Genomic DNA, 20,415 nt, shown 5'->3' on the forward strand with positions numbered 1-20,415 from the left:
TAATTCTCATAAGCCACCACTTAAACATTTATAATTGCATTTTATTGAAACTTGAATATTTTAGTGATAATTTGTAAATATGGTAGTTGAACTAATTTTTTCCCCTTGCTCAAAGGCTAATGTCCTAAGTCTTAATAAAAGTTTATGGACTTTTTTTCTCCTTTACCTTCATTACTGATGGTAAAAGCTCACTTTACAGGTAAAATACTTTGTAAATATGCAAAGTATGTTCACTAAATGGAAACTTCTTGATCCACTTCATCTTCAAAACTCTAAGAAGATAAAACAAGGTAATGCTATCTTAAAATCAATGCTGTCAACTTCAAAAGAACTGAATCTTCCTAGGCCTCACGTTTTACTCCTAGCCCTAAGCACATTAAGCTCTGCAACTCGAAAGCACAATGAAATTTTAACGGAAAAACCTGAGGATTGGCTTGACTTCTCTTAAGATAGCTAACACCTTGGTACATTCACAACTTATTAGAAAATATCAGAAAGCAATGCTTGTACTGTCAGTTACATACCCAACAAATAAAAGCTACATTTTCAAAAGGACTTCACCAGATACTTCTCTACTAAACACATAGCTAGGAAACTAAAGATATTAAGAGATACCTTAAGCAAACCAAACCCGCTGCCGTCTAGTCGATTCTGACTAATAGTGACAGAGACACCTTAAGCAAAAGTTAGGCATAAAATGACACTGAAAAGGAACAATCCATGAACTCTTTTTTTTTTTCCAATCCATGAACTCTTAACCACAATTACTAATCTTAAGATTCTGGACACACACCCTGCTTAAGACAGAACAACTTGGACATACAGTCCCACTAGAGATCTATTCTGAGGAGCACAAAGAGAGTCCTCCAGAAGCAGATAACGCCTTAAAGTAGACAGGATCTCTGCCAGATTCCATAGGTCATTTGTGACATGTAGAGCTTTCTCCAAAGATCTTCAGGTCAAGATCCATAGTTGAGACAATTGATTTACACTTCATTATGTCTTCCTCTTCTTTTATTCTTTCATTTTGATCTTTTTCCCCCTTTTCTCCACTGCTAATATTTTCAACAGTTAAACATTATCCATGTTTCAAAACAAAAATCTAAGTTGCCCATACCTGATTAAGAGTCCAACATTGGTAATTTATCAGGAAGCATAAAAACCAAAAACCAAAACCAAACCCACTGCCATCCAGTCGATTCTGACTCATAGCGACCCTACAGGACAGAGGAGAACTGCCCCATAGAGTTTCCAAGGAGCGCCTGGCGAATTCAAACTGCCGACCCTTTGGTTAGCAGCTGTAGCACTTAACCACTATGCCACCAGCATTTCCTCAGGAAGGGTACAAGACACTAAACTAGTTTGTCCAAGAATTTCTACCTCAACTCTAAGTTCCTAAATTTGTAACCTGCAATTTACCTCTGATATGGTCCAAATAACAAAACAGTTTAAATTTTTTAGTCCCAAACTACTGTCAATTCCTTAGCTAAAAACTAATCCTAAATAAATCTGCCCTCAACTACCGGCTAGTCAAGACAAAATCTGTACAGTAACTAACATCTTATTGTACCTAGGTAAATAATTTTGAAAAAATAAACCAATTAAGAAAAAAGCCATTTGATTAAAGTTCACTAAACTCATTCTTAAAGATATTCTCCCTGATAGGTTAAGCCTGGTTACAAAATTAAATACAATATAAGTTTTAAATATTTTTTTATAATACCTGTGACTGTCTTCAGAGATTCTGCCCAAATCCACTACCTAATATCCAGGTGCTTTAATGTTGCTAGACAGCCATTAACCCCACATTAGACACTGACGCTCTCAAGATCAAACCCACTCCTTTTAATGAGCTTGTTTTGACCAAAAGATGAGGGCTGAAAATGGACAGGGTAGACTGGCTTAATATGGAGATGCTAAACATGGATACAAGCAGACATTACAGAACAGCCTGTCATGTTTTCTAGAAATCCACTGACAATGGACACTAGCCCTGGTTACCTTACTCAAGAATAGCTAATGAGTTTATATCAAAAATATTCAAACAAAACTCACTGTTCTCACACTGCCTGTGATTTTTCCCTTATTCTTGTATATAAGTCCTGCTTTTGCCTTGGTTGGAAATTGATCTAAAAATTGGTCTCCCTTGTATACCAGTAAGAGTATTTCTGAATTATTCTTTGACACTAAGAAGCCACAAACTCTCAGTGGCCTCAAAGGGCTCTGAGGATCATATGGTCAACCGAATCTGCAACGCCTGAAATTCCAATGTGATTTCCTCAAAGAACTTACCTCAAAACACTGGTTTACAAAACTTAAGACTTTTTTTTTTTTTTAAAGTTTTAGGTATCCAAGGCAAAATTTCAAATGTTTAGAAAATTTTTTTCAAGGGTAATCTCTAAACTAGCGGAACAAATTGAGTAAGAGGAAAAAAGAATATAATCCAAAATTACTTCCCCCCAAAAGGTGAGAAATAAAAAAACAGAAGATTAATCTCAAAGTAATTATGCTAAGTGAAAGAAACCAGGCTCCACCAAAAATTACATACTGTACGATTCCGTCTATTTAAAAGTCAAGAAAACTTATCTAAGGATAGAAAGTTAATCAATGGTTGTCTGGGAAGGGGCAGGAGGGAAGGTTTACAAAAGGGGCATTATTTTGACTATGGTGATGGTTTCATATGTGTAATGGTATGTCAAAACTTACCAAACTGTATACTTTAGATATATGTAGTTTACTGTATATGTCAATTATATTTCAATAAAGCTATTAACATGAAAAATAAAAAAGCAGAAGATAAATAAAAGGCACATAAGATGAAAAAATTAAGTGCAAATATGTTAATAATCACAATATAAATAAACTAATTTGCCAGACATAAAGCAGAGCTCATCATATAAGGTTTTAAAAGAACGAAAAAAAAAAAAAATCCAGCTGTGTTTGAGACACCCCTAAACATAAGAACATGAAAAGGTTCAAAATAAAAGGACAGGAAAAGGTATTAACCAAAAGAAAGCTGGAATAACTATTAATATCAGGCAAACTAGATACCAACACAAAAAGCATTTTAAGGGACAAGAGAATTCTTACATTATGATTAAAGTGGCTTCATACATGAGGAAGATTCTAACACTGCAAGCATCTAAACCATTAGCTATGAGATACTTAAAGCAAAAACTGATCAATTACAGGGAGAAAACACCAACACCATCACTGTGGAGGACAGGCCTCCAATAACCTATAAAGAATAAAAAGAAACCTTTATGCAAATTTAAAAGCAAGCCCAAATTTGGTGAACTATGTTGTTGTTGTTAGGTGCCATCGAGTCGGTTTCGACTCATAGCGACCCTATGCACAGCAGAACGAAACACTGCCCGGTCCTGAGCCATCCTCACAATTGTTATGCTTGGGCTCATTGTTGCAGCCAGTGCCAATGCCAATCCACCTCGCTGAGGGTCTTCCTCTTTTCCGCTGACCCTGTACTCTCCCAAGCATGATGTCCTTCTCCAGGGACTGATCCCTCCTCACAACATGTCCAAAGTATGGAAGACACAGTCTCACCATCTTTGCTTCTAAGGAGCATTCTGGTTGTACTTTTTCTAAGACAGATTTGTTTACTCTTTTGGCAGTCCATGGGATATTCAATATTCTTCACCAACGCCACAATTCAAAGGCGTCAATTTGTCTTCTGTTTTCCTTATTCATTGTCCAGCTTTCACATGCATATGATGCTATTGAAAATACCATGGCTTGAGTCAGGCGCACCTTAGTCTTCAAGGTGACGTCTTTGCTCCTCAACACTTTTAAAGAGGTCACTTGCAGCAGATTTACCCAATGCAATGCGTCGTTTGATTTCTTGAGTGCTGCTCCCATGGCTGTTGATCGTGGATCCAAGTAAAATGAAATCCTTGACAACTTCAATCATTTCTCCATTTATCATGATGTTGCTCATTGCTCCGGCTGTGAGGATTTTTGTTTTCTTATGTTGAGGTGCAATCCATACTGAAGGCTGTGGTCTTTGATCTTCATTAGTAAGTGCTTCAAGTCCTTTTCACTTTCAGCAAGCAAGGTTGTGTCACCTGCATAACGCAGGTTGTGAATGAGTCTTCCTCCAATCCTGATGCCCCGTTCTTCTTCATATAGTCCAGCTTCTTGGATTATTTGCTCAGCATACAGATTGAACAGGTATGGTGAAAGGATGTAACCCTGACACACACCTTTCCTGACTTTAAACCAATCAGTATCCCCTTGTTCTGTCCAAACAACTGCCTCTTGATCTACGTAAAGCACAGTTAAGTGTTCTGGAATTCCCATTCTTCGCAATGTTATCCATAATTTGTTCTGACCCACACAGTCGAATGTCTTTGCATAGTCAAAAAACCACAGGTAAACATCCTTCTGGTATTCTCTTTCAGCCAGGATCCACCTGACATCAGCAATGATATCCCTGGTTCCACGTCCTCTTCTGAAACCGGCCTGAATTTCTGTCAGTTCCCTGTCAATATACTGCTGTGCTGTTTTTGAATGATCTTCAGCAAAATTTTGCTTGCGTGTAATATTAATGATATTGTTCTATAATTTCCAAATTCAGTTGGATCACGTTTCTTGGGAATAGGCATAAATATGGATCTCTTCCAGTCAGTTGGCCAGGAAGCTGTCTTCCATATTTCTTGGCACAGACAAGTGAGCACTTCTAGTGCTGCATCAGTTTGTTGAAACATCTCAATTGATATTCCATCAATTCCTAAAGCCTTGTTTTTCGCAAATGCCTTAGAACAGCTTGGACTTCTTCCTTCAGTACCATCGGTTCCTGACCATATGCCACCTCTTGAAATGGTTGAACATCGACTAATTCTTTTTGGTATAATGACTCTGTGTATTCCTTCCGTCTTCCTTTGATGCCTCCTGCATCACTTAATATTTTCCCCATAGAATCCTTCACTATTACAACTCAAGGCTTGAATTTTATCTTCAGTTCTTTCACCTTCAGAAACACCGAGCGTGTTCTTCCCTTTTGGTTTTCCATCTCCAGCTCTTTGCATGTGTCATTATAATACTTGGTCTTCTCGAGACGCCCTTTGAAATCTTCTGTTTGGTGCTTTTACTTCATCAATTCTTCCTTTTGCTTTAGCTGCCTGACGTTCGACAGCAAGTTTCAGAGTCTCCTTTGACATCCATCTTGGTCTATTCTTTCTTTTCTGTCTTTTCAATGATCTCTTGCTTTCTTCACGTATGATGTCCTTGATGTCATTCCACAACTCGTCTGGACTTCGGTCACTAGTGTTCAATGTGTCAAATCTATTCTTCGGATGGTCTCTAAATTCAGGTGGGATTACTCAAGGTCATATTTTGGCTCTCATGGACTTGCTCTGATTTTCTTCAATTTCAGCTTCCATTTGCATATGAACAATTGATGGTCTGTTCCACAGTCGGCCCCTGGCCTTGTTCTGACTGATGATATTGAGCTTTTCCATTGTCTCTTTCCACAGATGTAGTCGATTTGATTTCTGTGTGTTCCATCTGGCAAGGTCCATGTGTACAGCCGCTGTTTGTGTTGGTGAAAGAAGGTATGTGCAATGAAGAAGTGGTCGGTCTTGCAAAATTCTATCATTCGATCTCCAGCATTGTTTCTATCACCAAGGCCATATTTTCCAACTATTGATCCTTTGTTTCCAACTTTCACATCCCAATCGCCAGTAATTATCAATGCATCTTGATTGCATGTTCAATCAATTTCAGACTACAGCAGCTGATAAAAATCCTCTATGTCTTCATCTTTGGCCCTAGTGGTTGGTGGTAAATCTGAATAATAATCGTATTAACTGGTCTTCCTTGTAGGCGTATGGATATTATCCTACCACTGACAGCATTGTACTTCAGGGTAGATCTTGAAACATTCTTTGTAACGATGAATACAACACCATTCCTCTTCAAGCTGCCATTCCCAGCATAGTAGACTATATGATTGTGTGATTCAAATTGCATATATGTTGGATTTTTTTCCTACATTTTTATTTTAGTAAATAGCTTTATTAAGATAGTTATATACCATACAATTCACCCAGTTAAAGTGTACAGTTCTTTTTTTTCAATGTATATTCACAACTGTGCAACCATCACCATCAATTTTAGAACATTTTCATCATTTCAAAAAGAAATGTCATATTCATTAGCAGTCACCCATTTCCCCAAAACTGCCAGTCCTAGGTAACCACTAATCTACCTCCTGTCTGTGGATTTGCCTATTCTGGACAGTTCAAATAAATGGAATCATAAAACACATGGTCTTCTGTGCTTGGCTTGTTTGCATATAGTAGCATGTATCAGCACTTCATTTCTTCTTTTTTTTTTTTTTTATACAAATTTTTCTCACACCCAGACTGCTTTATTCACTTATGCAATTTGCCTAGCTTCCGTGGTCATCTGAATTTGGGTTACCTGACCCAGATGATGTCTAATGCTGCAACATTCTTCATGACTTTAGTAAAATAGTAAAATACATACCTTGGAACCCTTGACATAACCTGATCAAATTGAAAATTTGCAATAAAATTTTTTTTTTTAATAACTTTTATTAAGCTTCAAGTGAACGTTTACAAATCCAATCAGTCTGTCACATATAAGTTTACATACATCTCACTCCCTACTCCCACTTGCTCTCCCCGAGTCAGCCCTTTCAGTCTCTCCTTTCTTGACAATTTTGCCTGCTTCCCTCTCTCTCTATCCTCCCATCCCCGCTCCAGACAAGAGTTGCCAACACAATCTCAAGTGTCCACCTGATATAATTAGCTCACTCTTCATCAGCGCCTTTTTATTGCCAAATAATATTGAACTGTATGGATATGCTACATTCTATTTACCCACCCATTATGATCAAACACATTGATGGGCATCTGGGTTGTTTCCATCTTTCGGCTATTATGAATAATGCTGCTATACACTCATGAACAAATTTTGATCTAGACATATGCTTTCATTTCTCTTGGATTTATAGCTAAGAGTGGAACTGCTGGATCACATGGTAACTATGTTTAACTTTCAGGTTATCTATCAGGCTGTTTTAAAAAATAGCTACACCATTTTACATTTCCACCAGCTATGAGGGTTCCAATTTCTCCACACACTTACCAACATTGTCTTTTTGATTCTAACTACCCTAGTGGGTGTTTCATTGTGGCTCTGGTTTGCATTTTTCTGTGGCTAATGATGTTGAACATCTTTTCACGTACTTAATGGCAATACGTATAACTTCTTTGGAGAAATGTCTGAGATACTTTGTCCAGTTTTTAATTGTCTTTAAATATTTTCTCACATTCTGTGGGTTATCTTACCACTTTTTAAAATTTTTATTGTTCCTTTTCATTTTCTTGGTGGTGTCCATCAATGAAGTCCAATTTGTCTATTTTTTGTTTTGGTTGCTCATGCATTTTGCTCACACAATAGATGGCTTTTATTTGGCGTTTCTTGCCATGGTCTTGTACCTCCCACCAAATGACTGGGTGGGGCTATGCAAATAAGGTGATTATGGACCACCAATAGAACTGGATAGCTGGCTACTAATGCAAATAAGGTACATGGCACTCTTGTGGTAGAGACCATGCAAATAAGGTATATGGAACCCCAACAAGTGGACTGGCCAGTTTTGTCATCCCAGGAGGCTTAAAATGAGCCATCTCGAGGCAGACAGGGGGACCCTCACTGCCACCAAAAAAGAAGAAATAGAGTGGGACGCATCCTTTGGACCTGGGATCCCCATGCTGACAACCTCCTAGATTCAGGGGACAAGAGTGAGAGCACTGTAAAACTGGAGACAGTAAGATGCAGCCATAGAGAAATGGTAGCAACAGAACCAGGAGACTGGCAGGAGACAGTGTGGTGGGCTTCCTGGCTCAAAGAGTGAGAAAGCTGAGTGTCTTTGGGCTGGTGGCTTGCTGGTGGAGTGGGGTGCCACCAGGTACTTAGCAGAGCTAGTCTTGCTGGCCCACAGAGCAAGAGATGAGTGCATTCAGGCAGATGGCTTGATGATAGAGTAGGGTGTTTCCAGGCACTTGTTGGTGAAGCTAGGTTCGCAGACCCGCAGAGACAGAGAACTGAGCACCTTCGGGCCGAGGGTTATTAGTGGGGTGCCTCTAGGCACTTACTGGTATAGCTGAAGAGCTCTGTAACGCTTGAGCAGGGCAGAGGCCAGGCAAAGGGGCCATGAGGCCAAGAGCCTGAGTGAGGCCTACCTGTGGGTATGGGTGAGAAGAGGCTGTCCTACTCTAAGAACCGTATCCTGAGTTGTTTCTGATCCTGAATCATAACCTGTTACTTCCCTAACTGTAAGAATGGTGTCGCAGGGGCATCTGATCTCCTGGTCTAACTTCACAAGGGGGAAGGAGAACCAAGATTAACAGCCCAAGGCTGATTCCTATGAGGTAGAGGTAAGACATACCTCCTCTCTCCAACCTTTTTACCAATTTCTGACACCAACTGTCCCACCCACAGCACTCTCTACTTCTCTGCTGGGTTTGATTAATTTGTTGCGATGGCCACAAAGAACTCACAGACCATACTCACAGTTATGGGGTTTATTAGCAAAGTAATAGGTTACAGTTCAGGTTCAGAAACACTCAGGATTCAGTTCTTCCATCAGGACAGCCTCTTCTTAGCCCTGCCCATAGGCAGGTCTCTCTCTGGCCCTCAGTCCCTCAGCCAGGCCTCTGCCCTGCTCGGGCAAGTGTTACAAAGTTCTTTTAGCTCTCATGATAAGGACCCAGAGGTATCCCACTCCACCAGTAAGCCTCAGCCCAAAGGCACTCAACTCTAGCTCCACCAAGTACCTGGAGGCACCCTACTACCACCAGCAAGCCTCCTGCCTGAAGGCGCTCAGCTTTCTCATTCCATGGGCGGGAAAGCCCAACATATCATCTCCTGCTGGCTCCTGCTTCAGATGCCGCCATTTTTCTCCTGCCACTTCTTACCATCTTCAGTGTTACGGCTCTGTCGGTCTTCTTGTTCCAAGAACTTCTCAGCACAGGGATCCTGGGTCCAAAGGCGTACTCTACTGGCTCCCTGGTGGTGAGATCTTCTCTTCCCAACTCTGGGATGGGTCATTTTAAGTCTAGCGGGATGGCAAAACTGACCAATCCCTTTGTTAGGGTTCCATACACCTTATTTGCACGGTCGCACCCCAACACTGTGTGGAAATCACAAAGACTATGACTAGAAGGGGTATATGAAGTAATTCACAGCCCCGCATTAATAAACTCCATAACTGTGAGTATGATCTGTTGAGTTCTGTGTGGCCACTGCAACAATTATCAAACCCAGCAGAGAAACAGAGTGCTGTAGGAAGGACAGCTGGTGTCAGCGTTGGTAAAAAAGTGGGAGAGAGGTGGTCAGATGCTTCCGCCATGTCATTTTTACAATACCTAAGAAACCACTGCTTACTCTAAGATAATGAAGATTTAAAACTATGTTTTCTAAGAACTTTTTAAGGTCTTACATCTAACGTTTAGATATTTTATCAATGTTGAATTAATTTTTTGTGATATGAGGTAGGGTCCAATTTTATTCTTTTGCTTATGGGCATCAAGTTGTACCAGTACCATTTGCTGAAAAAGCTATTATTTTGTCATTGAATTGTCCTGGCATCTTGATGAAAATCAACTGACCGTAACGTGAGGTATTATTTCTGGACTCTTAATTCATTTTTATTGATCCTATCTTGATTACTATTAACTTCGTAGTAAGTTTTTAAAATTGTGAACTACATGTAAGCCCTCCAATTTTGTTCTTCTTTTCCAAGACTGTTTTGACTTTTCTGGGTTCCTTGCATCCCCATCTAAGTTTCAAAATCAGCTTGTCCATTTCTACAAAGAAGCCAAGCAGATTTTGATAGGGACTGAGTTGAACCTACAGATCAATTTGGAAAGTATTGTCATCTTAACAATATTAAGTCTTCCAATCTACAAACATGTGTTGTCTTTCCATTTATTTAGATCTTTATCTTCTTCCAACAACGTTTTGTAGCCTTTAGAGTAAAAGTTTTGCATTTCGTTAAACTTCTATTTTACTGCTTTTGATGCTATTGTAAACGGAATTATTTTTCTTTTATTTTCGGATTGTTGATGGCTAAAGTATAGAAATACAACTGATCTTTGTATATTGATCTTGTGTCTTGGACCTTGCTGACCTCGTTTATTAGTTTAAGAGGTTTTTGGGGATTCCTTAGCATTTCCTATATATGATCACATCTTCTCTGTATACAGTTTTACTTTTTCCTTCCCAATCTCGATATCCGCCTTATATTTTATCTTTTTGCTTAACTGCCCTGGTGAGAACCTCCAGTACAATGCTGAACAGAAATGACAAAAACTAACATTCTTGCCTTGTTCCTCATCTTAGACGGAATGTTTTTAGTGTTTCATCATTATGTTAGCTGCGGCCTTTTTATAGGTACCCTTTATTAGGTTGAGAAAGCTCCCCCTATTCCTAGTTTGCTGAGTGCTTTTATCATGAAAGGGTGTTGGCTTTTTCAAAGGCTTTTTCTGCATCTATTGAGATGATCATTTGGTTTTTGTCCTTTAAGCTACTGAAACAGTGTTTTACATTAATTCGTTTTGCATATTAAATCAATCTTACGTTTCTACAATAAATCCTACTTGGTCACGATGTATACTTCTTTTTATATGTTGTAGATACCATTTGCTAGCATTTTGCTAAGGATCTTTGTGTCTGTATTCATAAAAATACTGATCTATAGTTTTCTTTTCTAGTGATATCAAATATTTAAAGTTCTCACTTGTTCTCTCAGTTAAGAACCTTTATATAGTATGTATGATAGCCCAAAGGTGAGACACTTATATGCACAATTATTGAAAGACCACATTATAAAGTAGATACAAAAGATCTGAACCAATAAGGCTGACAGTTCTATAGAGTGTCAACAGGTTTAAAAAAAAGAAGAATTTCATGATCAAGCAAGTTTAAGAAAACAGTTAATAAAACTAAGTTAAGCAAACCTATTTTTGGTGGAACTTTTCAAATTCTAATGCAGAACTCCAAAAAGGGGATACAATATGCAGTCCTTCCCAGACTGTATCATAGTGTTCCCTGGAACACTTGGTGAAAAATATTTCACAACAAGATGTCCATCAAGTGGTTGGTTGTTCACTCTACGCCTAGACCTTTGTAGTGTCAGGGAACTCACTACCTCCTGAAGCAGCATAATTTGAACTTCTGACAGCTGAAAAGCAACCCAAAGAACAGCAGTAGTTCTGCCTACTAACAGAGCCCTGTTTTTGTGAGCACAGGGGCACATATCACCTTTACTTGAAAAGAGAAAACTGAGACCTAAAAAAGTTAAGTAACTTACCCAAAGTCACACACTACTAAAGGACTAAGGACTGGGACCAGAAACCAAATCAGGATCCTTCCCATTCCGTGACTATCCCAGTAAATTTCAGGAAGGTCTGCTGTAATCTATATACTATTATTTTAAAACTTGCTCAGGAAAAGTGACAACAGTAGCAGCTACCACTGAGAACTCACTACATGCCAGTCCTGAGCTAAGCCCCTTTCCTGCATAACCTCTCTAAAGCTCACAGCTACCGAGTATCATCCTACCTTACAGATGAGAAATTTGAAGACAAAAAAGGTTAAGTAACTTGTCCAGTACCACCCAGCTAACAGCTGCCAAAATGGGATTCACAATCAGTCCACACACAGTAAATACAGTCACGGTTAAATTTTGGGCTATGAAGCCTTCAAATCCCATCTCCAGGGCACATTTACTTCGTGACCTTCGCTAATAATTACTCAACTGAGATCCTGTAAAATGGGAGCAGTTGGCCTCTACAAACTAAAAAAACTCCACAGAAACAGTAACAACTCTCAAAATAATTAATGACCTTTCACCCTTTCTACTATAGCCATAGGTCCCACCAGTTTTCTTACTTTTTAAGGAATCTTGAGGCTGGCGCAGCCTGTTTCCCTTCTTCCTCCTCTGAGTCTGAATCAGAAGATGTGGAACCTGTGTCCCAGTCTTCATCATCTTCTGAATCTTCTGAGTCCTCATCTTCATCCTCAGAGAAAAAGAGAGGATCAGCAGGAAGACAGGGAGACTTGACTAGTTCTAAGGATATTCAGGAGCAGAAGAGTGGTTATTCATGATATCAGGATGTCAAGAGCTGGAATGGCCCACCAAGACCCAGAGAAAAGTGATGACTTGCCCCAAGGACACATAGCTCCCAAAGAACAGAGCTAGGCTCAGAATCTAGTTCTCTGGATTCTAGGTCACTTAGTGCTCTAATACACCAGGAAGTCTGTCCTCAAACTAGACTTCACGAAATCCCATCCCTCCCAACCCTAGGGTCCTGAATCTTTCCTTCTCCCTGGATTGAGGAATGGTCCCTGGCAGGCAAATAATCCCGCAGTCTAACCCGGGCTCTTACCTCCAACTTTTTGAGGAACTTGCGACTGTCACCAGAAGGAGCTTCTGATTTCTTCTTCAGGAAGGCTGCAGCACTGATTCCGTCCTCATCCTCATCCTCATCTGAAGAGCCTGGTGAGAAAAAGAAGAGTAAAAGCTAGAACAGCGGAAGAGCAAGGCTGCAGGGCAACTAAGAAATCAGGCCAAGGGAAACTCTAACTTTGGACTTGCTAACCGTCTGCACTAAGGGTTTACCCTCTCACCTTCTGAATCCTCCTCATTCTTCTCAGCATCTTCATCTGCAGACTGCTCAGGGTTCTGGACAGAGGGAAATGAGAGAATAATTAAGGATGCCTGCCTGCTAGTCACCATCTCACCCCTCCACCCCAGACATTCCTGTCATGATCCTTTCTCCAATCACACCTCCCATTTCCAAATGCTTTTTAAGTATTAGTCATAGAGTCACTGCCTCAAAATAATCTGCCTCTAGTATCCCCACCTGCTTGTAATTTGTAATATGGGATTCAAAATCACGGTTGTATTTGCGGATCTTCTGACGCAAGGTGCTCAGGGCCTTGGCATTGTTCTTGTTCATCTTCTTCTTCCCTTCCTTATCTTCCCATAACTAAAGGAAAGAAGTAAAAAGGAAAAACAGTGACCCAAGACTAAGTAATATTTTCTGAACTTTAGGCTTCAACCATCACTTCAATGAATCCTGCTGTGTTATACGCCACCTGTTCTACTTATTAACTACATCTGCGAACTCATCTTTTAAAGACACTTTCTATAACAGCCATTAAAAGTGCAAAATACCAAATAAGAGATAATAATAAAACAATCAAATTCCTGGCTTTAAAAAAGTTCCTAAAAAAAATTTTTTTTAATAAATAAATAAAATAAAAAGTTCCTCTCCTTGCTTTATCTCCCCCATTTCTTGTGCTCTAGAAAACACTGAAGATAAGGCAAACAACCCTGACGAAAGAGGACCTTTGGAAGTGGATGATGAGTGGGCCCCAGGCCCACTTCCCCCATCCTGATCTCCCCTCACCCACCAATATCACACCTCATTAAGATAGTCCTCCAGGTCAGCCAGGATCCGAATATAGAACCGGGGGACACCTTCCTTGTCCACAATGCTCTTGGCCTTTCCATACGCTTTTCCCAGGAGCTCGAACTCTTCCAGGCACTTGGTGACATCTCGAATCTTCATGGCATTCCGGATGGTCCGAATAAGGTTGGTCAGCTCCTCAAACCTGAATTGGGAGCCCAGCACACATTGGACAAGCCCACAAGACTGCCCCCCACAAGCTATTATACTGCTCTAAGCTTTCCTAAAATCCAGCTTGCCCATGGCCTTACCACAATTTTAAAACCACCAGTCTCACCTCTTGTCCTTGGCACTTCGAACAACCCTCTTGGTATCTTCTTCATCCTCACTCAGCAATAGTGCCCTGTTTAAAAGGAACAGAGACCATTAACATCCCTACCTAGTTCCAGTCTTTCCAAGTGATCCCTATTTCTCTTCTCAGATGACGTAGGTGTCACTGAGTAACTCAGGTCATACATATCACATCTGTCTTCTTTCTGACTGTTCTTCTTCATAGCCTCATCATATACAACTCAAGCTTTTAAATCGACTTCAATCAGGCCTTTTGTTAAATGTAGAGTATGTAACAACGACATTCTCTAAAAAAAACAAAACAAAAAAACCTCTCAAAAATAAACAAATGAAGGTATTTATTGCATAGTGAGAAAACCAATTATGTGAGAACAAAAGTTGCTAAAAAGTACTGAGTTCTTTAAATAAATGAGAAAAAGGGTACTTTGGGTGGAATGAATGGAAAGGCTTCAAGGAGGTGGAACCGGAATGAGGTATAATAAAGCAACATTTCCCAAACTATGGAAGGCCAACTGCAAACCTCAACAGCTTCAAGACCTCCCTTACTAATATTTTTCTTTAATAATGACAGAACAAGCAACAGACTCCATTCTTTTGTTTCCATTTTATTCTTTTTCTAATTATTTTCTATTTTAATAAAATCATTGGTTTTCCACTTGTGGCAGTAATATGAAATTTTGTTTGTATGAATATTAAAAAACAGAACAAAAAACCAAACCCGTTGCCGTGGAGTCAATTTCGACTCACAGCCACCCCACGTGTTACAGGGTAGAACTGCTCCATAGGGTTTTCTTGGCTGCATAGTTACAGAAGCAGATCGCCAGACCTTTCTTCCATGGCATCACTGGGTGCATCTGACCACCAACCTTTAGATTAGTGCAAACTGTCTGCACTACCCAGGACCTCATGAATATACACGTTCATATACACATACGGCATAATAGTAAAAGTTGCACATAGCAAAAATAAAAAAGGTATGTAAATGACAAAAGTTTTAAAACCCCCACCCAGTGAGGGATGTTTAAGAGCCTGCCTGCAAAGTCAGAAGGCTGTAGGCAAAGGCCCAAAGATACCAAACAAATATTTTGGATTCCCTTCTGTGATCAATGAGAGGCTACCGAGGATTTCTTGGCGCTAAGAATAATTATGACTTTTGGTGTTTTGGTCAAGACTAGTCCGATGGCGTGCGGGAGGGGGAAAGGGGGTGGCACAGAGGCTGTGGACATGGAGGCCAGTTAAGAAGCTGATGCAACGGACCTGGCTAGCGGGAAACCTCTTCCCTGTGACTCTCCTGGTACCCGGAGGGTGGAATCCCACTTGCCAAAACTCTAAGCGTGAAGGTCGTCCCTCCAGTACTGCTCCGGTCCCTAAATTCCCGACGTCCTCACGACTCGCTCTTCCTGCTTCCTTCAGAACCTCCCCTGCTCTCACCCCCACTCCCCTCTAACATGCACGGCCTTCCATAGCCTGCAGAACCCCCGCACTCCCGAACCACCCCAGCACCCCGCAGGCCCGCCACTCACTGTTTGCCGTAGTTACCCCCAACGGGTTTGGTGACGAGTTCCTCCCCAGACAGGGACGACTCGGACTCGCTGTCGGAACCGGTGGTAAAAAAACGCGACATGGCGACCACGCTGAGGAGAGAGCCGGAGAGCCGGAGCGTCACGGGCCACGAGAAGGGTCCGGGCCGCCACCTCCCGACTCCCCCCCACCACTCACCGTCCCCAGACGTACCCCAACCTGGGCTCCCCTCCTGGAAACACGAGACCCAACAAACAGCGACCGGCTGAAGTCGCGAGTCACCGCGATGCCGAAACGGCGCAAACGCGGACAGAGAGGAATAAGGCGGGACCCTTGCGTCACTTCCGGGAAGCGACGCCAAACCACACTGGATAACTACAACTCCCAGTGGTCTTCGCGCCGCAGAGGGGGCGGGGACAGGCTCAGTGATAGGGCTCTGAAACCTGAGTAGAAGGGGCTGTGTTTGCTGCGAAGTCACTAGAGCCCGCCGGTCATTGGCGTCTTATTTAGAAGTACAGGGACACCTGGTCCTCAGCCTTGAACTACAGAATCACAATCTCAGGACCAGTAGTTTACTTTTTTAAAGAGCCCACGTGATGTTTTGTACCTACTGCTTAGTAGTACAAGCTTCCAGTCAGACTCTTGGGATTCGAATCCCAGCTCCGCCACTTACTTGTTGTGTGAACTTCGGAAATTTTCTTAACCTCTCTATGCTTCCGTCTTCCCAAGCTGTACAATAAAGTCATTAATAGCACCTGCGTCATGGGGGTGTTATGTGAATTAAATGACCTGAAACGTGAGAAGCAAGGATAGCGCCTCGTACAAAATAAACATAAAATAAATATTAGCTATGAGTCGGAATCGATTCGACGACACTGGATTTGGTTTTTTGATTTAGTATTCACTCATTCCACAAATATTTTTTACTGAGCATTTATTATGAACCAACCGTGTCCTAGGCATTGGCTATAGCAGTGAACAAAACAGACAAGGTTCCAGATTTCACAAAGCCCACGTTCTGCTAGAGTGACATAATTAATAACTAAACAAAAGATAATTCCGGGTAGTAATAAGCACCATACCCATTGCTGTGCGGTTGATTCCGACTTATAGTGATCTTTTTTTGTATAAGACACAGTAGAACTGTCCCCATAGGGTTTCCAAGGCTGTAAATCTTTCCTGAAGCAGACTGTCCCGTCTTTCTCCCGCGGAGCAGCTGATGGGTTTGAGCTGCCTTCATTTCCGTTTGCAGCTCAGTGCTTAAGCACTGCAAGACCAGAGTAAACATCATAAAAACGTTAAAGTGACTGGTTAGAGAGGAAGATTATTTTGAATAGAGAGATTAGGGCCTCCCTGAAAAGGTGACATTTGAGCTGAGATCCAAATGACAAGAAGGAAGGAGCCATGAGGAAGATCTTCTAGGGAAAGAGCTTTTCCAAAAGTAGGGAGCTGCAAATGCAAAAGCCCTGAGGCAGAAATGAGTTTGGCCTTATTCTAGTAATACAGAGTAGGCCAGTGTGCTATCACCAAGGTGAGTAAAGTATTAGGAGTAGTAAGGCAGGCAATACCAGATCATGCAGGTCATTGTAGGCCCTGATGAAACCTGTGGATTTAAATTTAAGTGATCTGGGGAAGCTGTCAGCTGGGGTTTTAGCAGGGCAGGGACCGTTTTACTTTGTTAAAGGTGGTCTCACCACTGTGCCTGGCCTGAGGCCCAGTGCTCCACTGAAAGAAAAGAGGGAATTAGCAGATTGAGGTAGGAGAAAGGGGCCACTTCCAGTAGAGGGAACCTCATGAACAAAGTCCTGAAGGCAGAAAACCTCGGGGCACATTCTGTGGCTAGTGTAGAATGTGACAGGTCTTCACACACCCTTGTCTGTCACCCTGTTCTCTCTTCTCTCTCCTTTTTCTATAGTCTCTTCTCTGTCTCTCTTTCTCTCTCATTCACTCTGTCTTTCTCTCCCCTGCCCTACAGATGCACTCAGTTCTGACATCAATCCCATCATCTCCCGAAACAGTAATGGAAGGCACTGAAATTGCCAAGGGAGCCTAAGAGTAAAGGCTAAAGTAGGTTGAGCGTGACCAGCAACATCAAAGGCAGTGAAGATGAAGGAACGCAAATTCACCCTAAAGAAACAGCTACTGATTTCAGAGTGATTTCTTGCTCTTCCCAAGACCCTGATCATTTGCAAAGGAAAAATCATATCAAACACTTTGCTTTTTAAAAAAATTTTTTTGTGCTTTTAATGAAAGTTTACAAATCAAGTCAGTCTCTCACACAAAAACTTACATACACCTTGCTACATACTCCCAATTGCTCTCCCCCTAATGAGACAGCCCGCTCCCTCCCTCCACTCTCTCTTTTTGTATCCATTTCACCAGCTTCTAACCCCCTCCACCCTCTCATCTCCCCTCCAGGCAGGAGATGCCAACATAGTCTCAAATGTCCACCTGATCCGAAAAGCTCACTCCTCACCAGCATCCCTCTCCAACCCATTGTCCAGTCCAATCCATGTCTGAAGAGTTGGCTTTGGGAATGGTTCCTGTCCTGGGCCAACAGAAGGTCTGGGGGCCGTGACCACCGGGGTCCTTCTAGTCTCAGTCAGACCATTAAGTCTGGTCTTATGAGAATTTGGGGTCTGCATCCCACTGCTCTCCTGCTCCCCCAGGGGTTCTCTGTTGTGTTTCCTGTCAGGGCAGTCATCGGTTGTAGCCGGGCACCATCTAGTTCTTCTGGTCTCAGGATGATGTAGTCGCTGGTTCATGCGGCCCTTTCTGTCTCTTGGGCTCGTAATCACCTTGTGTCCTTGGTGTTCTTCATTCTCCTTTGATCCAGGTGGGTTGAGACCAATCGATGCATCTTAGATGGCTGCTTGCTAGCATTTAAGACCCCAGATGCTACTCTTCGAAGTGGGACGCAGAATGTTTTCTTAATAGATTTTACTATGCCAATTGACTTAGATGTCCCCTGAAACCATGGTCCCCAGACCCCTGCCCCTGCTACGCTGGCCTTCGAAGCATTCAGTTTATTCAGGAAACTTCTTTGCTTTTGGTTTAGTCCAGTTGTGCTGACCTTGCCTGTATTGTGTGTTGTCTTTCCCAACTCTGCTTTTTAATAATCCTTTATTAAGTAACTACTACAAATTTCAAATTAACGCAGAGGGATTTTTAGCAAAGTTTTTATTTAAGTATAACATAGATTCAGATGCGTGACAGACCATAGGTGACTAGCTTGATGGATTTTCACTCAGTGAACACATCTGTGTAACCAGGGCCCACATCAAGAAACAGAACGTGACCAGGCCCTGCCCCCAAAGCTCCCTTCTTACACAACATTCCAGTCACTACCCAGCAGGCTTCTTAAAATAAAATATTGTGAAATATTTCAAACATTGAGACAAAAATAAAGAATATTCTAATGAACGTGTACCCACAATCTCACACGGTCAAAACTTAAGATGATACCACATAAATATTTGCTGCAACCCTTTCGTTTTTTTAGGAAAGAAAAATTAAAAATACACTTGGAGCATCCTAGGTAAATGGAGGTCTTAATGAACAAAGTTCACTATACATTCACAAAATCTTTAAATCATCTAGAATGTACCAGGTTCTTTTATATGGATGGTCTCTATTTTTTAAATAATGGTATTGTTAGGTGCCCTCAAGTTGGTTCTGACTCATAGTGACCTTATGTATGACAAAACGAAACACTGCTCAGTCCCGCACTATCCTGGTGATCATTGTTATGCTTGAGCTCATTGTTGCAGCCACTGTGTCAATCCATCTCATTGAGGGTTTTCCTCTTTTTCGCTGACCTCCTTTACCAAGGATGATATTCTTCTCTAGGAATCAGTCCCTCCCGATAACATGTCCAAAGTGCGTGAGACAAGTCTTGCCATCCTCTCTTCTAATAAGCATTCTGATTGTACTTCCAAGACAAATTTGTTCTTCTGGCAGTCCATGGTATACTCAATATTCTTCACCAACACCATAATTCAAAGGCATCAATTCTTCGGTCTTCCTCATTCATTGTCCAGCTTTCCCACACATGTGAGGCAATTGAAAACATCACGGCTTGGGTTAGGCACACACACCTTAGTCCTTAAAGTGACATCTTTGCTTTTTAACACTTCAAAGAGGTTTTTTTACAGCAGATTTGCCCGGTGCAATGCATCGTTTGATTTCTTGACTGCTGCTTCCATGGGCGTTCACTGTGGATACAAGTAAAATGAAATCCTTGACAACTTCAATATTTTCTCCGTTTATCCTGACGTTGGAGCCCTGGTGGCACAGTGGTTAAGGGCTCAGCTACCAGCCAAAAGACTGGCAGTTCAAATCCAATAGGTGCTCCTTGGAAACCCTATGGGGCAGTCTACTCTGTTCTATAGGGTCACTATGAGTTGGAATCAACTCAATGGCAATGGGTTTAGTTTGGTTTTGGTTGTCATGATGCTGCTTATTGGTACAGTTATGAGCATTTTTGTTTTCTTTATGTTAAGGTATAATCCGTACTGCGGGCTGTAGTCTTTGATCTTCATCAGTAAGTGCTTCAAGCCCTCCTCACTTTAAGTAAGCAAAGTTGTGTCACCTGCATATCACAGGTTGTTAATGAGTCTTCCTCCAATCCTGATGCCACGTTCTTCTTCGTATAGTCCAGCTTCACAGATTATTTGCTCAACAGATTGAATTAGCATGGTGAAAGGACACAACCCTGGAGAACACCTTCCTTGATTTTAAACCATGCAGTATCCCTTTGTCCTGTTGGAACAACTGCCTCTTAGTCTAAGTACAGGTTCCTCATGAGCACAACTAAGTGTTCTGGAATTCCCATCCTTCACAATGTTATCCATACTTTATGATCCACATAGCTGAATGTCTTTGCACAGTCAATAAAACACAGGTAAACCTCTTTCTGGTATTCTCTGCTTTCAGACAAGATCTATCCAACATCAGCAGTGATGTCCCTCATTCCATGTCCTCTTCTGAATCCGACTTGAATTCCTGACAGTTCCTTGTTGATGTACTGCTGCAACCACTTTTGAATGATCTTCAGTAAAGTTTTTCTTGTGTGCGATAT

The 20,415-nt window shown here is 41.4% G+C and overlaps 1 protein-coding gene across 1 annotated transcript in view; it reads right to left on the reverse strand.

Annotated features, from left to right (window-relative positions):
* The window catches only part of LOC126086739 (eukaryotic translation initiation factor 3 subunit C), a 30,438-nt gene extending 14,767 nt beyond the window's left edge, over window positions 1-15,671 (reverse strand). The window contains exons 1-8 of the mRNA XM_049903343.1: window positions 15,549-15,671; window positions 15,338-15,448; window positions 13,801-13,866; window positions 13,479-13,668; window positions 12,915-13,040; window positions 12,679-12,733; window positions 12,438-12,547; window positions 11,941-12,068 (exon numbers count right to left, since the gene is read on the reverse strand). Of these exons, the coding sequence (XP_049759300.1) occupies window positions 11,941-12,068; window positions 12,438-12,547; window positions 12,679-12,733; window positions 12,915-13,040; window positions 13,479-13,668; window positions 13,801-13,866; window positions 15,338-15,438 (776 nt within the window). The 5' untranslated portion in view covers window positions 15,439-15,448; window positions 15,549-15,671. The remainder of the gene's footprint in view (window positions 1-11,940; window positions 12,069-12,437; window positions 12,548-12,678; window positions 12,734-12,914; window positions 13,041-13,478; window positions 13,669-13,800; window positions 13,867-15,337; window positions 15,449-15,548) is intronic.
* Window positions 15,672-20,415: the final 4,744 nt, after the last annotated feature.

Source organism: Elephas maximus, chromosome 12 (genome assembly GCF_024166365.1).
Source record: "Elephas maximus indicus isolate mEleMax1 chromosome 12, mEleMax1 primary haplotype, whole genome shotgun sequence".
Lineage (NCBI taxonomy): Eukaryota > Metazoa > Chordata > Mammalia > Proboscidea > Elephantidae > Elephas > Elephas maximus.